This window comes from Falco cherrug, chromosome 2, assembly GCF_023634085.1.
Source record: "Falco cherrug isolate bFalChe1 chromosome 2, bFalChe1.pri, whole genome shotgun sequence".
Taxonomy (NCBI): domain Eukaryota; kingdom Metazoa; phylum Chordata; class Aves; order Falconiformes; family Falconidae; genus Falco; species Falco cherrug.
The window spans coordinates 92683021-92701039 of NC_073698.1; the positions used below are offsets into that span (position 1 = coordinate 92683021).

At 41.6% G+C, this 18019-nt stretch overlaps 1 protein-coding gene across 1 annotated transcript in view; it reads right to left on the reverse strand.

The window, feature by feature from the left end:
* The window catches only part of REPS2 (RALBP1 associated Eps domain containing 2), a 103642-nt gene that overhangs the window by 13852 nt on the left and 71771 nt on the right, over nucleotides 1–18019 (reverse strand). Inside the window, exon 15 of the mRNA XM_055702050.1 lies at nucleotides 9357–9421. Within this exon, the coding sequence (XP_055558025.1) occupies nucleotides 9357–9421 (65 nt within the window). The remainder of the gene's footprint in view (nucleotides 1–9356; nucleotides 9422–18019) is intronic.

Sequence of the window (18019 nt, forward strand, 5' to 3'; positions counted from 1 at the left end):
TCAAGAATCAATGTGTTTAAACAGCATAGAAGTACTCTACAACGCCAACTCCAAATAAGCAGGAAAACTGAAATCACAAAATTACAGTATGATAAAGGATGGGGGGGGGGGGAATGGGGAACCCCAAACTTTTGCAGAAACACACCCATCCCACCCCCCTTTTTTTTTTCTAAATGGTCTCATTGCAGGAGAATAATGTTTTAAACTGAAGGGAAGCGAAAAGGGAAAAGAAGGGTAAACTTTGTGTTCTGGTGGAAGCAAATATAAATTGGAGTGCTGATGCCAAAAATGGTAAGATTTCAGAATTTCCAACAGTTTGGTATCACAGCTCTTCCTGGTGCAAGGTAGTTTTTCCTAGCCGGGTACTGTGATGAGGCTGTCACCCTAACAGCTGTGACAGCCGCTGTGCTGCAGGGCTGTGGTACCCCTGGCTGAGTCTGGGCCACCGGGCTGACCAGCCCTCTCTGCTGCCAGGACCCCAGGATGGCAAAGCTCAGCAGCCAGCGGGGCAGGGGCTGGCTGGAGCAGGCAGGTGGTAAAAATAAATGGACAGTTATATTTGGCCAAAAAAAAAAAAAAAAAAGAAAAATAATTTAAAAAAATAAATAGAACTAGTTGGAGTGATGCAGCTCACGTGTAAGGAATAAAACCAAGTGACTGCCATGTCCTTAAAGTGCCACCTAGTGGCATGTGGGACAGGCCATTTCTGAGTGCTCTGCTTGAAGGAGAGTACCAAAAAATTGTGTTGGCATTAACCAGAGCCTGCCCTCTGAGCCTGCCCCACAGGCTGGGCAGACAGCCGGGTTGGGCACGGTAAAGCTGCGGCTCTTTGAGGAGTCTCCTTTCCCGCTCATGCAGAAGCCAGGCCTACCCATAATGATCTGCCATTACAGCTGCAAGTTCTCCTCTACCAAACACCTCCATTCCTCAGAGCAACAGGCTCGTGACAAGTGCCCAAGCATTAAAACAAAATCAGTATGCTGTTACAGGGGGTTTTGTTCAGGGACAGACAGCATTTAACCCAAGCAAAAAAATCTTTTGTTAACTGCAACATGCATCCATGCAAAGAAGGTTCTGCTAATTCAACCAACCCAACAAAGTCCTCTAGCCAAGGCCTGAGAGGCTTTACAAATACATTTGCAAGCTGAGTCTCCCCACACTGGCCCCACATAGATTTTAAAGGAAAAGTAACTAACACTTGCTTTTTCTTTTGGTAGATGGATTCTTCACAGATTTCCTTCCCTTCACTGATGTGGACATAGGGTGAAAGCCAGCCTCTGCAGCCTTCTGGTCATGGGCAGAGTGGGCCTGGCTCAAGGATACTCCAGTTCCAAGCTCCCACAGCAGAGTGTAAGGAAAAGGTGATCCATAAGGAGCAGCTGACGTGTGTTCCCTTTAATTCTTCATTGTTTTTATACCACACTTAGTAGTCTTTGGGCAACTCGTTTCTGATTCGGAAACACAGCAATAAACTGCCTCACTCCATCACCACATCATCTTCAAATTTAGTCACATCTGAGAAACTTCTCACCATTGTATTAGGGTTTAAAATTCCTCACCACCGGTTTACAAAACTGAAAGATTATACATTATGCAATACGGTCTTCCAGAGGCAAATTCAGTTATAGTAGCGTAAAGCACTCTTCAATGAAAAGCGTCTCACTCACACGCACAGAATGGAGCAAGCTGCTGACATAGGAAGTGCTGGCACCACCAGGTCCACATCCAGGGTTACAGCGGACGGGCAAAGAGCATCCTGCTCATGTGCACTACCAGCAGTGCAAATGAGCTGCAGACCAGGCCTAAGAGTACCTTCATTTTACGAAGTGTAAGTGACCACAGAAAAGAACAGGACAGTGTCCTATTCCAAATCTCCTGAAGAGCTCCTCTTTGCAAAAACCAAAGCCCAGTTGTTAACAGGCAGTATCTCCTTCTTCCCCAGCACAGTCACGTATTTTCTAGGAATAGCCATACCCTCCTCATTCTTCCACACAGAATGGCCAACAAAGCTTCTGTACAACAGCCACAGCCAGAGACCAGCCTGTGGCCTCTGGCCAATATTGAGCATTAGGACAGGTAATTCCTCATCATTAAGGAGAGCATTAGGAATCACAAATGCTTATTATTTCATCACATGATCCTTGACCAGTCATTCATAATCTCCTCACTGCTCCATGTGATGATACTTAACAGTACCTTTCTAAAAGAACATGTAACACTCACTTAAGCACCAAGTGCTTCAAAAGCCTCAGATGAAAGATTTTCCAAAGCGTAAGAGAACGCACTACCTTAACAACTGGTTCTCCGCTTCCATTTCCAATTCTTTTACTTCACAACACTAGAGTATATGTAGATTTCACACCCACTTTTTGACACAATCCATAACTGATCTTCCAGAAAAGAAGGTCTACATGGAGTTTTCATATTTCAGTCACCTTAGAGCCATTTTGCAAGAGGTGAAGTATATATTCAATCCTTCCCACAGTTCAATCTCACCCACACTTATGCTCCATGCTAACTTTACACATGGAAATAGTCCTATTGGAGTCAATGGCGCTACTCACAGAAATGGAATTATCTCTGTGCATTCATTGGAATGCCCATAATCATTACCTTTACATGTCACTGCTTAGCTTTGCAAAAAACTATTGAGAACAGCTTATCTGTAAGAAAAGGTAGGATACTAAAAGTGCTTAATGCTCAGTATGTGCCCATTGCAATCTTCTCTCATCTCTACATAAGTTCATTAAAGAGGTATTTTGCTCCTTTCTAAACATTCACATTTTTGCACTTAATGGTAATTTCTAAGCAGTCAAGATGTCTCAGTTCCAGTTTCTGTGAGCCTTGTGCATCCCACACTGAATCATCAATTCTTTTTATTGCTCGTTACAAAAACTAAAAATGGCAAGACAGAAAGAAAACCCGAAGGGATGCAAATGCAACAAGCTGCCAGGGTCTTAGTGTGCTGCCTGCCTTCTCAGCGCTGCGCAGCCCTGAAGTTTTGATAAGCTTTTTCTTTCCCTGAGCTATCTGAGGGCTGGTGATAAGGTTGAGGAAAAAAAAAGCTGTAAATACAAACAAATTGCTGCAATGTTCAGCCCATTTGCAAGGAAAGAATAGGACCCAGATGGAAGCATTAACAATCTGTTTTAATACTCCACTTCCACAAAACCAGATTAACGTAAGCTAGAGATGGGTATGCGCATACCACTAGAGATATAGGCACTGGATTCTTTTTTGTTGTTGTTGTTGGTGGTGGTTTTATGATACATGTGAAGCCAAATTAAAAAATTATTACAACATATTTTAATTAAGATACTTGCCCTTCTTCCACTCTCCCAGAAACCTCTTTAGAAAGGACTTTATGGCATCCATCAACTACTCCCCAAATTCAATTTTAACTGTGCTACTTTCCACCACTTCTTAAACCGCAATTTATTTTGTCTGGCCATTTTAGATTTAATATATAATTTTCATGAGAGGAAGATAATCCATTTGTATTACATTAAAGTAGCAGATGGCAAAATCTTTCATGTTACAGAGGACTTTCAGTTTTATTACAGTTACATGCTTCTTCAGTACCTATTGCACTGATTAAACAACATATGTTATTTTGCAGCCAAAACTGTAGAGATGATCAAAAAAACCACCTTCTTCTTGCACAGCGGTTGTAAATGCAAGCTAAAAAAGCATTCCTTTGGTTTAATATAAAATGGTTGTCTGGAAGAATACCATCACATATACAAATAATATGCTGCCAAAAGCAAAATCTTCACCTTTTTTTTAAAAAAGTTTTATTTCTGTAACAAAAGAGTTAGTTCCTTCCTGTAAAACTCCAGGTGTCCTGCCAGCACTTGAAATTCCTCACATATTTTTAGAGAGTAAAGCAGTGCCTGAACTGGCCGAGTATTTTCTCTCAACAACCTTGTAACAGAGATAAGCAAACCCTACCTCATCCTCGATGTATCTCGGCTTTAGGTAAAGACGTGTGCAGTTGGGGGACGCCCCGACCAGCTCCCAGCATGGAGCCTGCACGTGGCCATCCCACTCAGGAGGCCAGGAGGTCTCAGCGGGACTGACAGGAGCCCTTCCCCACCTCCGCAGATCAGCGTGGGCACGCATCTCTGACTGTGGGCACGCATCTCTGACGGTCATGGACCCAGCCTGAGCGCACTCCAGGCTTGAGGCTCTCTGTGGAGTCAGCAGAACTTGGAGGCATGTTAGAAGAGGCAACTTCTTGAACCGGGTCCCAGTTTTCATTTGCAATTCTGGATGGTGAACGGTCAAAAAGCTTCAAGGAATTATGAAGTATCAAGTAACATTTGGAGAACGGAACATTGGATATATTAAAAAGAATAATACCTTTGCTTTCCAACACCACCAGGTGTCTGTGACTAGGCAGGGTGAGCCGCTCATCATCCCTCATCACATTTTGTTTCCATGATTTCACCACACCAGTAACGTCTAACAGTAAGGATGGCCGCTAAACTGACAGCCTAATTCTGAGCTCATATAACAGCAGGGTTTTAATCTTCAGAGCTGCACTGTACCCAGGATACTTCAATTTGATAATGTTAACAGCTGCCTACCTGCTCCAGTTCATCTGAACATGTTGCCTTCACCCGTAATTTTTTCACTGCCTGTCAAAACTGCCAGCATGAAACCAGCAGGAAAACTAGGTCCCAAGGCCTCCAGAAATAAAAAGTCCAGCACAAACCAGTGTGAATTCACAAAACCACCAGGCTTAAAATTTAGACTCTGGGAAAAGAGACTAGGAATATTAGTTTTTTCAGCCAAGATATACAGGGTTTTCTTCCAGTCCCACAGTTTTCAAATCCCCTTATGCAGGGCAGGCAGGATTGAAGATACACTTCCATTACTGGACAGGAAGGTACTGAAATAGAGGAATTGAAATAAAGGAATGTTGATCTAATTGGGCAATGTTGCAGATAGTGAGCTGATGTTGGATAAAATCCTGAAGTTATATTTGCTCTTCAGTGTTCATCTGTAATTCCTATTAACATAAGTACGTTACTAAATCTCCCACAGTAAGCAGCTGTGGTAAATGACTTCTATAAGCTTAAAAGCCAACAGTAATGAAGTCTTATTTTGTTTTCCATTTAAAAAAATAACAACAGAGGCTTACTTGAGATGTGCATACACACATTTGGTTCCAGTGGACTGTTATTCATGAGCACCCAAAGTTATTTCCTGCCTGAAATCTGCGTCACTGCAAATCAACTACACGACTACTGCCTTTCTGTCATGATTCTTATTGCCTCCAAGGTACACAAATTTTCTACCTACAGCCCTGGGTCCACACAAAAGTTCTGGCATCACCTTTATGCCATTTCTCCTTAATCAGTCAAGTTTACTGCTGAGTTAGGAACACAGAATCAGGAAAAATTACCTGAGGCACTGAATCCAGTCCTCTACAAGCCCAGAAAAAAACCCTACAGTAGGTAGGTCAACAAGCTACAGGTTATCTTTCTATGTAACATCACTCAGGGTGGGGGGGATGATGATGGGGATGACAGAAAAAAAAAAATCCTAAAAACTTAAGATTTCTTTTTTTTTTAATAAAATAAAATAAATAAATGGGTGGAAAAGCCGTAACTATAGCATGTCATGGGAAGTGAGCAAGAGAAGTAAGGCGTTGTCAGTGAGTGTCCTAAGTCTGTACAATAGCTTGTAGCATATTAAATATTTATGGTCCGAAGAAATAGGGGAACTGATACAGATGAAGTTATCCTTAAATCCAGGCAGCTATTGCAGACTTGCTAAACATGAGATGTGCTACTAGGGATTACAGGAGGTGTCAGCGAAGTTACACATAGGGATATACACACAGCAGTAAAAGGAAAACACTTCAAAATAACACATCATCCAAAACAACATCCTAGTCCTTCTATAAGCCTGTTTCCATACATAATCTTTCCTTTCTTTAAAGAATTTAGGCAAACTTGAATTACTTTCTTTTTTTAACAGGAAAGCAACATTGAACTGACAATTCTAATAAAGCATTTCACACTGTGTTTCACAATGTCTTACTAGAAACCTTGATTCAAATTGCTTGTAGTGTAGAAAGATATGGGCTGGAGTTCGGGTTAAAAGACCATAAACTAGAGATAATGGTATAGTCACATTATGTAAACTTGCCTTTTTTCCATCTTCATGTATTAAATTTATTTACAGTCACCATAGGGCCTTCAGATGAAAGCACCACTACACTGCAAAAATGTCTGGTGACAGCTCTCAGGAAAACCTGGGTACAGTTTGTGGACTGATAAAGTTGATACAACACTGACTTTAGCAATGGAGAAAAATCCCAAGGAGACTGAGCTACCATCATCTTTTAGAGGCCATCAAGAAGAAAGAAATGCAGAGTTAATCCACTAACTCTAAAACACATTGTAAAGGCAAGAAGAGATGCAGCTGCACCTGTAAAGCTGTCTACCCACCAGAGGTGTGGAACAGCACAGGCTGGCAGCAGCAACCCAGAGCAGAGAAGCCAGCCCTGCTGCTATTTCCCCCAAACCCAGCCAGCTCCTCTCAGCACCCCAAGACTTGAGCCTCCCATAGTAAGCCGTGCATCCACTGAGCTCTGGAGTCAAGGCTACAGCAGTATTAGCTCGAGGTTTTACCTTGTGCTATGCTCAGCCAATGATACAAACCTTCTCCCTCGTTAGCGAGCTGACTGCACTACGGAGGCAGAGTTAAATGCACACATAATTTAATAAATTTGTGATATAACTAGAGACATTTGGCACACACTGAATAACCAGTGTTTCAGTAACTTACCGAGCTTGATTACCTTGGAGGTTCTGACAGGAAAAATAATGTTTTCCTAAAGGCTGAAGCAAATGCTACTAAACCCAACAGCAACCCAGGACCAAAGTCAAGATGCCGTTTCTACAGTGCTCTCGATTAAGCTCACAGAAGGACTTCTGCTCCACTGAAATGTAACACGCACCCCTTGGTAACTCTCTTTTACACACTTTGGCCTTTACATCCCATGAGCCTTTTAATCTCACTCTAAAGAGCCAACTGGTTCAGGCTGCTTCCCAGCCATCCACAGAAAAGTGTAGTCCTCAGAAGAAATTATTTTCCTCTCCTCCTCCATCAACTGATTTTGAAAGCCGAGCCAAAATAATCATACCACAAGCATAGTTATATGGTGCACAGCCACCTGAAATATGTAGGGTTCGCTTCATTTCCAAGCTACATTTGTCATTCACAGGGCTTAACTGCAGACATATAGCAAAATGTTATGGCCATAAAAAAGGATTTTCAATAACATTGTTGAAAAATAAGTTAACAGAAATTTAAGGAGAGTTTGGTAAATCTTGAAACAGGAAAAAGCTGAATGTCATTTTAGCATCATGTTTTTTCTTCCGTTCTTGATCCTGACTCAGTTTTGAAAGCAGATCTCTCCCTCCAACTTGTTCTTGCTCTTTAAATCAAGGGCCCCACCAGACTAATGTAATCCATATGCTTACTATGGCTTACATGCTATTCGTAAGGGTCAGCCCAGCCGAATTATAACCCCATCACACATACTTCTCTACTGTCTGTTACCTTTATCACAGAAAGGCATGCTTGGAGATAAAATAAACAATGTGACAAGTGTGAAATTCATTATGTCCTCAAGAACCAGTTTTATGTACATTTTTGGTAGATGTTAGAACAGTAATAGTTTTTTGAGATATTTAATTAAATATTTTTTTTAAATCGTAAGAAATAAATCAAGTAAATGTAAATGATGCATGTAAGCGAAGTATCAGCTATATATTCATTACTCAGTAGATACAGAAGCACTTTTTTCTTTCAGAAACCAGACTTTTGTATCGGAGAGGAGTGGATCAAGAATTTCACATGTGAATCTTTTTGTGTTTATCATTTCAGAAAGGTCCTATATTCTGCATGGCCTGGTATAGGATGAGCAGTTGGTTCAGTATTTGTGAAGTGGTAAGGACATGCAACATCTCTCCTCACTGCCCTGCTAAGGAAACGCCAATCTATCAGAGAACAAGAGAACGAAAAATTAGCAGAACCTTGCTTGAAAACAATGGAATTTTTCCCTAAGAACAGAATGTGTTATATTCACTGCTTTTCCCAATGGCAGCGAGGCCTGCACTGCATGGAGCTGGCGTGCTGTGGCAAGTCCGAGCAGTGACAGGAGAGCTGGCGTGGACTGCAACAACAGCTGCTGCAGGCACAAGGCAAGGAGCTGTGCCATGGGATCAGGGGAAGCCAGAGGGAAACACTGCTCTCTGGGGAGCGTTAGACAAAGCAGGAACGTGATGGGTACACTAAGGAGCATCTGGTGGTAGCTGTACGGCTAATGCCTTGCTGACTCAGGGGAAGCACGCAAGCTCAAACCAGAATGCTCTACAGTCCTCAAGGTAGAAACCAGATGCACTCAGATGCTAAAAAGGAAGAGGAAGAGAGCAACAAGTGGCTGGTGGAAGTGGGGGTGGCAACAAGCCTTTTATCATGTCTATCACAAGCACTGTGCAGTAGAAAGTGTTCAACAGACACTAAGAGTAGATCCAAAACTCAAGTGATGACTGTTTCTGGCTCAAGGAAGGTGTCTCACCAAGTCTTTTTTATGTAATGGGCTGTTAGCTCCCCTGGGGACTTGTTTTCTATTTATACGCTTCATGTAAAGGAGTAATATATGAAGCATACTGCCTAAGACTTAATGGAGCCGACAACATAAAAAGAACAGGATGCTGATCTTCCATCATTTCCTACAACATGAAGAAGTATCTGGATGCAGATACACATGGCTTAGTCAATTTGCACTGTGTCATGGTTGTGTGATGCTCTAAAAACAAACAAAACCCCCCTCATCCCAAAAGCAAAACAAAAGCACACCAACGAATGGTTTGAAACTTAGTAACACAACTGACACGGCTTTGCTTCCTTTCAGTGTTATATTTTTAAACCTACAGGTGAAATATACTTTTACACGCTGCGGTTCCCTTAGCAGATGCCCTCTGAGCATTTGAAGCTTGAGAAGCAAATAGCGGGCATCAAGCCCATGCCTTTCTGGCATGAAACACTTATTAGCAGACTAGCCTTACTAGCCTTTAATTTACAGTTTTGCCTAGTGGGTGCATGTCAGCTCCACTACAAGGAGATTTAATTAGTCTGTAATTTCACAGTGCAACACACCAGCTAGACAGACCAATGAAGAAGGACCATGTGCGGAACTGCAGAGCAAACTGCAGATTTGTATTATCTTGGAAGCAAGAACAACTGCCATGTCCAAGTCAACTTGCACTAACCACTGCAACTGTAACATGAATAAGAGAATAATACACAGCGAAGTGCTAAACCCTTGTCCATACCTGAGATACAGAAGGTCGAGGAGGCAGCGCAGGTGGTGGTGGGGGCAGCCAGGCAGACCTCACAGCTGAAGAGTGAGAAAAGAAGATCAAAACCCAAAACAAAACAAATAAAACCATGTTATATTAATTCCAAATATAACCAGAATTAATTTCCATTATAATTCCTAGTGAAGAGGCAGTATTCAACATTGTAATAACAGAAACTAAACTTGATCTTTATTGAGCAAAACCTTGTTTGAAAGAACTTCATGAGTAGTGAATGAGCAGTGATTTAATTGCTGTAAAACCCCATAATGTTATGATAAAAAGCAGAGATGGAAGCCAGTCAGCCACAAAAGCTGGAGCTAAAGCAATCCACTTCTAGTTACAGAACCCCAGAGACAGGGTCTACTTGTCCTTGGGACTTTGCGCTTTGTCATTAACATTATTGCCTTTTTTAAAAGCAATGCTTTAGCAACCAATGCAGACATCAGCATTCACTCCAGATAAAACACACTATGTGATGGAGCGCAGCCTTGAAAAGAAAACATCTCCCACAGAATTAATAGGACAAAAGCCTAAACAAACCAAAAAGAAATCCATTCCTTTGGCTTTATGTTTTGTATTTGCATGTTATTACTCATTGGAGGTACTTCAGAGGGAGAAGAAGAATAAGGGGAAGAAGACAAATCCTAATGGTTAGTTCAGGCCCCTTTAACATAACACTATGTCAGCTTTTAGTCTGAGCCAGCACAAAGGGAGAGAGGGGGAACAATCATGTAGGTCCAGCCATTGTACTTCTCAATTTCCTTAAAATACCCAAAATCCCTCATGGGACAGAACTACAGGACAGATGATGGCTTCCAAAGGCAGCTGCAGAGAAGAGGACTAGGAGGGCTAGGCTACCACAGAGACACCAACAGGACTGGTGGGAGTCCTTAGGTGGGTTGCCCTCCCCAAGCTCCTGTTCCAATGAAGGCTCAGCACTTCACTGGCAAAGATACAAGTCAGTCCATCTTGCACTGCACTGGTGGTTATTTGTATAGCAAAAAACCCCCAACAATATTAAACTTAGAAATGCCTTTTACCACAATAATGCTAAGCAAGCAATTACATTTATACACTTTTTATTTCCATGCATATTTTAAAAAGCCACAAAGACCATTACGAGCCTTGTTACAGCTTAGCTGTTTACATATTTTATACACCAAGTCTAAAAATGTCTATGTGGTTGAAAATACAAAGGCAAAAGATACTAACCATTAAGGACAACAGTGACATGAGAGTAAAAAATGTGTGGGTGAAGACATTGAGAACAGTCGTATTGACTACACAGAGCTATAAAGAGGCTTATAATACATTGGGGTTTTTTTTCCACCTTCTGTATCATCATCATCTCTTGAATCAAAATGAAGCTTAATATCACTCCAGACAAGGTCAAAGAGAAAGGCTGAAGAATTAAAAAACAACTTAAGTGAAGCAAAGGAGCCACTAACACACCTACAGGTGTAAAAGATTTGAAAAAACATGGTCATTAGAATCCCTTTACTTGTGTTTAGTTCTGTTTATAAGACCAGTGCAATACCTGCATGATATCGTCACTACATTCTCCATCTCTTCTGCACAATTGATCTTTAGAAAGGAACAGTGGAGTAAAAAACCTTCCTTTCCTTTAGTCTGAACTTCAGGTTATTAATTCATGTATCTGAGCACCAGCAGTGGCTTTGGCAACTGTAGTTGCCAAAACCAGTATTTGAAACCACCATCTAACTCAAACCCACTGCACTCTGAAGGTCCATCAGCTGTATCCTGTAATAGCAGACTAGTATGTACGCTCAGCATGACACGTTTATCTTCAGGAAACCTTGTGGGAGCTGTGTGCAACGCTCCATGGAAAACACCTGTGTGCACCTCACCTTCCCACCACCACCAGTGACTGTCACCGCAAGGGTATCACCTCTGCTCTCAGGTCACGGGGGAGCACGAGTCATGCACTCTCCTTAGCAAGCCCCTGGTAGCCCAAACATGAAGCTAGGGCATGCACTGCTGCCGTGAGCATGGGGGTCCCTGGGAAGGGGCACACGGAGCCAGGGGTAGTGGTGCTGCGGGCAGGCACCAGCCCCAGCAGCTCACTCAGCCCTTCCCAATATATGGAGCCCTCGCCAGGGCCCATCAGTTTTGTATTTGCTGGTTTACACTCTGGTAGGCTCTCAAAAGATTTACTGCAAAAGCTGCATCCATTGAGAACTCGCCTCAACTTCAGTTGTTGGGGATACAGCCCTTGTTCCCTGATTCTTCAAACCCAGCGATACACACCTAGGAAAGCAGCAGTGTAGTCTTTATAGAGAAAGGTGCTGGGCTTGTGGGAAAAGTATCTCTTGAAGTGGTTGCACACACTGTGAAACTCCACAAGTCTCCTTGGATTTGGCCCAAAAATTCCAAAGGGAAAAATTATTTTCTAGCAAGTTGGTCAAATAAAAAAAGAATAAAATACCACCACACCAAAACATCATCTCCAAAAACCCCTGCTTCCTCAGCTTTCAAAATATGACATAAATGAATTTAGCATTGAAGTAGTTAGATGCTTACACCATGTGCATTTGACCCAGTTTCCTCTTTTTAATCCTGAAAATTCTAACTTAAGCTACTCATGAAATATTCATAAAATTCCTGCTGTTGCAGAACATCTTTGGCCTGTTGTTGGAAGGAAATCATGCTTATGTAAGCACAATTGCTAGACAAAAGTTAGTTGACTTTCGAGGACTCGTAACAACTTACAAAAAAAAACCTCACTTCTTTTTCCCCACAGGGCAATGAAAAAAAATTTAATGACAGATGCTGCATGCTTCAGCCTTTTCTAGTGTCACTACCCTAAAAGAGGACACTATTAACAGATACTCATAGTTTTTTTATGTGTATCAGCAGGTGACTTGTACTATTAGGCTATTCCAGAATACCCTCCTTCCCTGGGAGACTGCCCCGCAAAGATCAGTTCCTGCTGTTAAGAGATGGCATTGTTATGTTAGCTCAGAAAGCCAACACAGAGAGAGGGGGAGTTCTGCTTCCAAAATGAAAGCAAGTACCCCAGGACTGAGCGGTGAACAGAGAAATGTATTTCTAGGTGCACACCTCAGAGCCTGGATAAGCTGCACAGCATTGCTCTTTGAAAACAAGTCTTCACGCCCTGTACAAAAGCAGAGGGAGCTGAGGGAGCAGGATGGACCCCACACAGGTCGCCCAGTTACTAAGCAGCTTCCTGGCATTCAAACCTAAGTGAGACATGTAGAGCAAATCTCAGAGATAGACTGTGGAAAGGCCATATAGGTACCAGTAAAAGAGATTTAAGTATATCCAGTATTCATGTCACATGTATTCCTGTAAACGATAGCATTTTCACACACTAGTTACTCCCACAAAGATAGCAATAAGGCTTTCAGTTAAAAAATCATGGCTCTCTACTTAGCATGTTTACACTTTAAGGCAGGTTATCTGCATGAGAAGCTTCCAGGACCATTTTTCTGCCCTATTTCGGCAATCACAAAGGTCTGACAGCACTAATGGGACACCACACTAGATACCCCCCGCCAGATTTCCCAATCTGAAGCTAGATTAATATTTTAAAACAAACACCAGGCCATAACTGTGCACTCTGGGAACAGGCCATGCCACCCTATCTGGCCACACCACTGCCTCCAGCCTCCCTAGCAGACAACACCAACCCTCAGCATTTTCATTACCCGTGGCAGTGAAAAATACCAATCATGGCAACCATCCAGACAGCCCCTTTACTGGACTTAATAGAGCTAGGAAGAAGAGACCACGGAAAAACAAAGTTATCGTAGTCCAGTCAAACCTATAGGAAGTAGGTCTTTAGCTCACCAGGCACAGCAGCAGAGGACACCAAAATTAGGGTAGAACAAACGTGGGTTCTTGGGGGGTGCTTTAAGAGCATCGTGCTGCATCTGTCTCCCTCAATGACAGTCACTTGCCCTCTTGTTCCTTGGTATTGAAGAAAACTGCCATAATACATGGAGCTTCTGGATGCACGCTGTTTTTTTAAAATTATTAATACTGGAACAGCAGCATACAATATCGTACTTCCTGAAACACTTCCATGTCAGATATTCATTTTATTTCCATTCTTTGCAGTTGTCTTCCTTCTCAGTTGTACATCTATCACATTACCCTGGGTATCACCTCAGACAAGTTAAAGCTTTGCATGAAAAAAAAAAACGTACTCCTTTTTCTCATCTGAACTGAATACGTACACGAGTAGTGTCCTGAAAGAAGGGTGGTTTCCCCAGGTCAAGGGCCATTTTGTACCTTGCTAGCCAAAGTGAAACTAGATACCACCTAGCAAAGGAGCCTGACCTCATCTCACATCAAAACCCTGCACACCTTTCACCCCATGATCAAAAGGGCACCCAGTTTGGTCGCTCCTCTTATTTCTCAGCTCACACAGAGGGTACAGCCCCAAGCAAACCCAGCCTAAATCCAGGCTGACCTGGATCCAGGTGACCTAAACCCAGGTTCTTGCTTCCCCACCACCAGCCCACCCCCCTCTTCTGCAACTGGGTGGGGACCACCCAGGGTCTTAAATTGGGAGAAAACTCTGACTGGGTTCCTTAAGAGTCTGGCTGAAGTGTTTGGTAGTTTTCAAGTAAAAGCTACAGCACTGTTGGATTAAGGGAGAAGCTTGTTGCATGGCAGATTTACACCCGTTTATGCTGCTTCAGAGTGCTCAGCTCCAAGATCCGGTTTAACAAAAGACCAACCAGTTTGTTTTATCAGGAAGCAAATGATCTGCAATACTGAAAACAGTTCAAAAAAGCCAACAGAACAAATTATTCTTCAGTTCCCCAAAGGACATAAGGCTTCGGTTCCTTATGTATTTTGGAAAGCTGGCATTTTCACCCTTCCACTCTGACACTACTTTGGAGAAGTTTTTAGATACTTTCCCTGCTTCTGTTGCCAAAGGCAGACCGCAGAAAAGTTCTGTGTCTACGCTGGTTTCTGTTTACATTTGTCTTACAAAACCTCCCTTCTTGTTCACTGAAATTGGTACTTGGATATTCCATAATACTGATACCGTTCCCTGCACTCCATTTATTTACATTCACCATTAGCACGGGGATTGTGAAACAATTGTTTTTCAAGAGATCTGATTTATTAATTCACACTACTATGTCTGCAAAAAGTTGCAGCAAGAAAAAAAAATTCAAAGCTGTAGCCAAGAATGTAAATTTAATGAAGGATTCTAGTAAGGTAGTTGTGAAATACCTATTTACCGAGACAGCTGTTTCAATAATTCTTATTAATGCAAAAAAAAAAAATTTAGACTCCCAATATTAATTTTGTTACCAGGTTTGTAGAAAGACTGCAGAAAGCATCACTAGTGACAGAGTAACCTTTCTTCTCACAGTTAGTTTTGGGAACCTGCTCAGAGGAAAGCTTCATGCATCACAGCAGGTGATACACACCCCTGGATATCACAGGCACACTCTTGTTACAGGTGTGCTTCACGTGCCAGTCATACAGAACATCATTCATACCTCAGTTGTGTGGAAAATTATGCAAGTACTTGCCAAGTAATTAGAAAGAAATATAGCCAGACCTTAAGCAATTAATGCTTCTGCACCGTGAATTTGCAGGTGTGACTTCACTTAGGACCCTGGTGTACTTACATATTTGATGGGTCACTTTCATATCAAACAAGCAGGACACCGTTAGAGGTGTGTTTTATGATGCCTTTTTTAATGCCCTATCCATAAAACTCAGCATGTTTTAAGTAAAACCTGTAAAACAGACTTTTTTAAAAACTCCTATTTTCTGTTTTGCACCACACATCTACATCTGTATTTTCAGCTTTCTGTCCCTCGTTTTCCCTAAACCATTTCATTTTCTAGTTACTGTTTTCTCTACCCCTTCCTTTTCTGTGTGTTTCTATCTGGCAATTGTTTCTGTGTTTCTATCTGGCAATTGTTTCTGCCTTCTCCCTCCCCCGTTAAACAAAAATATTCACGATTTTGCACCCTCTGGCTTCATGTTTAGCTTCACTCCACCCACAGGGAGGCACAGTCCCTCCACCTACTTCTCTCAGATCCACGTTGCCAGAGCTTCATACCCCCTGGAGATGCCACTGGGAGTGCTGGAGTGCTCCAGTACATGCCACCTGTGACCACTTCCAACACGAACACCTCAGAGCAGGCACATGGGACCGGGGAAGAGCAGTGGGCTACCACACACCACCCCTTCAGTCCCACTGCGGCTCAGTCACTTCACGACATCTGCATCTCTGGGGTCTCCCCCACAAGGGAGACAACTTGCCCCCTCTGACCCGACCCCCCACCCCCCCGTTCCAGATGAGCAATAGCAGACGCTCTCTTGTTTAACCTGTAAAGCTGTTCTATGACTGACTAACGTTTTTTGCATGGAACAGAGTAACCCACATGGGATCATGAAAATAGGTCAGTGGGGCTGGTAGGGCCAGTCGAGAACATTTCAAGCTTAACTATTTTCAGTAGAAAAGAGATTTTGCATTAAAATTTCATTTTTAACAACCTGCAACAGAATGGAAACAAACTGTAAACCATTCCTCAATTCCAGAAAGAACTAAGATTAGAAAAATGGAGAAAAAAAAATCATTTAGAAGAAGTTTCATTTACACAAACTGTCAAGAAACAGTTTCACTTGAAATGCTGGCAAGATTTACCCCAGTCTGCATACAAGTACTCTTTGGACTGAGCCCTTCGGGATAGACATAAACACTTAAAATCTAAAACCGCAGAAATAAGTTACCCCATCAGATTCCTATAATGTAATCACCATTCATCCATTTATAAGCTCCCTGTTTTTTTCTCCAGCCTATTCAACCTTAATTATGTCCTTGTCCAGTTGGGCAAAGAAATAAGTTACATAGTTGTAAACACACAAATCCTTCATTAAAAAGTTCTAAAAGGCTGGGAGGCGTAAAACTCTTCTGTTCAAATCAGAGGGAAGGCATTCATATTTTATTCAGAATAAGCTCAGTTCAATGATCACATACAGATTGTAAAGCGGAACAGGGCTAGAAGAAAACAGCAGCTCCAGTAACAGATCAGGAGCTAAGTCCCAAGAGAAAAAAATAAAATCCATTCCACGTTTAAAAAAAAATGTTTTTGCAACATTTATGTTAAGAAAGCATGTCACATTATTTTCATTGCAGGGATACAGTGTTGGAGCAGAGTATGAACAGCAGCTCAATTTTGTGTTCTCTATGGTTTATGCATAAAAGACATTTTTAATTTAAATTACAATCGCTGTTACAACCAAAGGTTGTTATAACCGAAGGTATTAACTTGACTCTACACTCTTAATGAAGCTGGCAACATTAAAACTCTTCTGTACTGTGCAAATGATATTCAGTGAAACGGCATATTTTGCTGATGGTATTTGCCTTTATCACTATTCTAAAATAAAGGTCCTTCAAAACTACCATTCTCCTAATTTAATGTTTTGTTCTGATTAATCAACTCAACGCAGTAATACGCAAGATAGCATAGTGCTACAGCATGAGTGAAATCCAGTTCTATTACCCAAGAAAGTAGTTGGATTTTACTAAATCAAGACCAATACAAGAGCAATGAGAGGAAGTGGTCCTGAAAATTAATTACCTAATTAAATTGACTGTGATCTAAATCCAGCATAAAAAAGGACATTACTATTCTAGGTTCCCTTTGTCACTTCAGCTTTCAAGCAAAACGTTAGTGAGAAACCTGTATTTATGGTAACACAAAAAACACAACCCCCTGCATAACCCCTTAAAAGCCTGCCTTTAGAGACCTGCAGACAGCTAACCTCAATAGATAGAAATATTTGCTAGCAAATAGTTAAGCATAAAAGAATACAGAAGATAATGCAGTAATCATACTTACCTAGGTTAAGTTTGGCAGGATTTTTAGTACCCAGTTCCATGTCCCCAAAAGGGAAAGTTACCTGCATTGGGCTCACTAAGCTAAAAATACGATGTAGCTGAAAACAGCTGGAAACAGTATTATAGTAACTATTTGGACCTGTGTATGACAAGGTGTGATCAAAATGTGTATGACAATGGAGCAACAATCATTTAAATTCTCCAAATCTTCTTTCCCATACAATTACGAAAGCATTTTGATAACGTGGACTGAAAACATTTAGAAATATATAAAATTTGGTTGTGGTTGGGCAAAAACGAAAAACCAAAGACATCTCAACACACGCTTACTGTTCAGAAATCTCCACACTTGGCAAATAAAACCCACCAGGTCTGTACGTTCTAGGAAAGGTTGTGCTAATTGAATGAAGATTTGATGAAGTAAAGGAAATAATAATGAAGAGTTTTCTTTAAAGGTATGAAAAAAAGAGGATAAAATGTGATGCTGAACACCAGTCTTCCTCTAGCACTAACAAAACTGAAGCGTGCAGAAAGAAGTCTGTACTGACAGAATCTTATGATAAAAGTACCACTTTAAACTGTGTGGGAAACATGTATATGAAGGAATACATAAGCAATAAGTGTGCCCGCACATATCACTTACAGGAATGCTGACGTACACCAATACATCTGTTCCCTTCTTCCTTTTCTTTGAATACTACACTTAAGAGCACAGGGAACACTGTCTTGATTGGCAGCCACCACTAGCTCAGCAGAGGTAAGCAGAGGTTAC